Source organism: Galeopterus variegatus, unplaced genomic scaffold (genome assembly GCF_000696425.1).
Source record: "Galeopterus variegatus unplaced genomic scaffold, G_variegatus-3.0.2 Scaffold7369, whole genome shotgun sequence".
Lineage (NCBI taxonomy): Eukaryota > Metazoa > Chordata > Mammalia > Dermoptera > Cynocephalidae > Galeopterus > Galeopterus variegatus.
The window spans coordinates 106,849-110,212 of NW_007733480.1; the positions used below are offsets into that span (position 1 = coordinate 106,849).

Consider the following 3,364-nt stretch of genomic DNA (forward strand, 5'->3'; position numbering starts at 1 on the left):
CCTCGCTCAGCCAGTGAGCGGGAACCGGTCTGTATGTGGGATCCGAACCCTCCGGCGGGAGCGCTGCCGCGCTTCCCAAGCGGTGCACTATCCAGTGCGCCACCGGGCCGGCCCAGGAAAGTAACTTTTTATTAATTGGCCTTAATGGGCATTTTTCCTTAAAAGTGTTCTAAAATATTTACTCAATAGATCTTTGGGGGATAATCTATAGGTCCCAAGTACTATGCTAGGCTTAGAGATACAAGACTGAGCAATACAAACATGGTCTTTGCCATCATGATGTAGGTTGGTAGGAATGGGGAGAGTTAGACATTAATCAAATAATCATACCATATTAAAAAAATAGTAAGTGCTACAGGCTATAAGAACATATAATGGGAGGTTAGGAAAACTTCCCTTGGGAAAATGGAGCTGCTATCTGAAAAAATGAGTGGCAAAAAGGGATGGACAGAGCATTCCAGGGAAGGGGGACCATGTACATAAAGGCCTGTGGTAGAAGGAGCTATAGGGCAAGTACAAGGGAGGGAAAAGGTTAGTGTGGCTAGAATGGAGAGTGTGTGTGAGGTGAGGCTAGGGTAACAGATTGAGGATGGGAGTGAGGGACGAAGAGTATCAGGCACCTGATCCAGGGAGATCAGTTGGGAGACTAAGGTAACATTCCAGGCAAGCTTGGATCATATCTTGGACCAAAGTAATAGTGTTGAGAATGGAAAAAAGTAAAGAAACAAATTAAGGTTTTTTTAGGAATTAAAAATAGATAGGACTTGATTGTTCATTGGGAATAGATTCTTCATGTGTAGTTCTTTTCTTGATTTCAAAGTCTGAAGGTAGAAACCTTTTGTTTCTTTTTTATGATCCCATAGATAATTTTTTATTACAAAAACATTCCTGGTATAGGGTTAGGAACAGACCTCCAGTCCTCCTCTGGGTTTCTGTGTAATAAGTACCATTATGTAAAAGGGAACACAAAGGTGAATTTTATGGAAATTGTTAGGGATCTCAGCTAATGGCCAGAGTTGAAGTGCTATGTTTTCTAGTTATAAAGAGAATACTTCCTATTATCGTTATCCATATAAGATCACTCTTTATAATGAAAAATTGGGCTGGCTGTTTAGCTCTGTTGATTAGAGCATGGTACTGATAACACCAAGGTCCAGGGTTCAATCCCTGTCTGTACTGGCCAACTGCCAAAAAAATTTTAAAAATTTTAAAAATTTGAAAAGTGTAATGTAAAATTGTCTTATGCCACACATGAGATTCAGCATATTGGGAGGTGTTGCAAAAGAGGGATGGCCCCTTTGTGTCACTTCTCTGACTGCCTCCCATTTTCAAAGCAAGGAAATGCCCAGGAATATGAGACAAGGCAGTATCACCTCTTCGGCTTTTGACAAGCAAAGGATGCTGCTTACTTTGTCTAGTCAGCCCTTGTTAGTCCTGGACTTTTAGTGAAAATTCAAAGTAGGGACTACAGGTGATGACTTTAATCCATTGCTTTTGACAGCCCCCCGCCCCCGCTCTGCTCTTCCATTTTCACTACTCTCAGTCAGTCCATGCACTCAGAAAGGCTGTATCTATGTGGAAACCCAGGGACACAGCTCTTGCTATGAGTATCTCAGGTGTGCCTTGGGTCACGTACAGCAGTGACAGTGGTTGCTGCCAGTACATCCTAGTGCACACGTATACACATACACATACACACACACACAAAAGTGCAACCTTTCACGTTATGTTTAATCACAAACAAGTAAACTGTAATCTCCTAATATCCTAGTATGATATACATGCTTTTATCATGAGAAAGTCTATATGGTGAAATGGAAGTCATTATGAAGAAATGTCATATAGGTAGTCATTTCACATTCTTTTGTAATAGAATTATTCTCTGTACATGCGTGTATACTGAGCAGTTATTAAGCATTAAGAAAACTATTTTTTATTGCCATCTCAGGACACTTAAAAACTAAAGGGTGTTTCTTGCTGGTAAGATACTCTCTGCAGAAAATGTGTATGTGCCTATTTTAATAATAATGTAAGTGAGTATACCTAATTTAAAAAAAAAAAAAACACTTCTTTGGAACACTTTTACATTGCTGCCCTAAAGTGCTGCAATGAAAAGTTTAATGCCTATATTGCATTCTAGTCTATAATTCTTTCTTGTATGGATAATCTCTGGAAGCATATAGCATTGGTGTTCTTGGTGATCATAATGGCTGATTCATTCTCTTTGGCAGAATGCCCTCCTGCCTGCAGGGTTCCGGCAGAAAAACCAGACGTCAAAGTCCGCTACAGGGCCGTTTGATAGAGAACACCTTCTTTCATATCTGGAGAAGGAAGCATTAGAGCATAAGGACAGGGAAGATTATGTGCCCTACACTGGAGAAAAAAAAGGTAAACCCCACAATTTTGAAGTCACTGTTTGATAGCACTTTTCTTTTTATAAGTAGGTCTGGAGAAAATCCTATCTTTAGAGGTATGTCATTGGTAGCCTTAAAGATATGATACTGTTGACTTAAAAATGTTTTTGGTAGTTTAGACACTTCTTTTACATTTTTCATTAACTTGGCCAATATGTTTTTTTTAATGATTTGTTGGTGAGGTTTTATTACACAGTGATTTTGTATAACATTCTGTAGTTTTCTACTGTCAAATCTAAAAGTGTGCTGAGATGAATTTCTAAATCCATTAGTGTATTACAAAACGCAAATAATGTTAAACTGCCCTATTCTAACTCCTGTCTATAGTGGAATGCCATAAAACAATTCATGCCCTATTTTCGAAGACCGTTTTTAAAAGATATTCTACAGCTGTCCTTAGTAATTCATGGTTATAATTATTAATGCTTCATAATCATTACTTTCAGGAAATTTCCATAGTCCATGTCCTTCCCATTGCAGTGTTAGATCTTATATATCCTCAGTGGAGATTGAGTATAGCTTTGTTTTTGTTGTTGTTGTTATAGTTTGGCTGAACAAGGTATATTATCTGTATTTTATTTGTATAATGTGATGTAGCTATACGTGAAATGTTAAATTTATTTATCTTTGCTTAATGTAATGTTTTTCTTTTCTTTTATTATTATTACCATATTCATAATTACAAGTCTTGATTTTTCCTTTTGCCCTTTACCCAACCTGTCCCTCCCCAAACCTCCTCCCCCAATCTCTAGTGTTTTTAAAAGTTCTATATGTAATAATGCTTAAGTGAAATACAATAAGCTTCTCAGCTTTCAATAGGTGTTGGCCTAAAAAGCCAAATTCTACTTGCATTCTCTTTTGGGATATTGTAAATGGAATATTGGGGACTGGTGGCAGCAGGAGCAGAGCTGAAGATCAACTCTTCCAGACACTTTGTTTGTTTTCAATTT

At 37.9% G+C, this 3,364-nt stretch overlaps 1 protein-coding gene across 1 annotated transcript in view; it reads left to right on the plus strand.

The window, feature by feature from the left end:
• The window catches only part of LOC103607378 (tropomodulin-3-like), a gene marked incomplete at its 3' end in the record, with an annotated part of 34,126 nt that extends 31,738 nt beyond the window's left edge, over positions 1 to 2,388 (plus strand). The window contains exon 3 of the mRNA XM_008591886.1: positions 2,232 to 2,388. Within this exon, the coding sequence (XP_008590108.1) occupies positions 2,232 to 2,388 (157 nt within the window). The remainder of the gene's footprint in view (positions 1 to 2,231) is intronic.
• Positions 2,389 to 3,364: the final 976 nt, after the last annotated feature.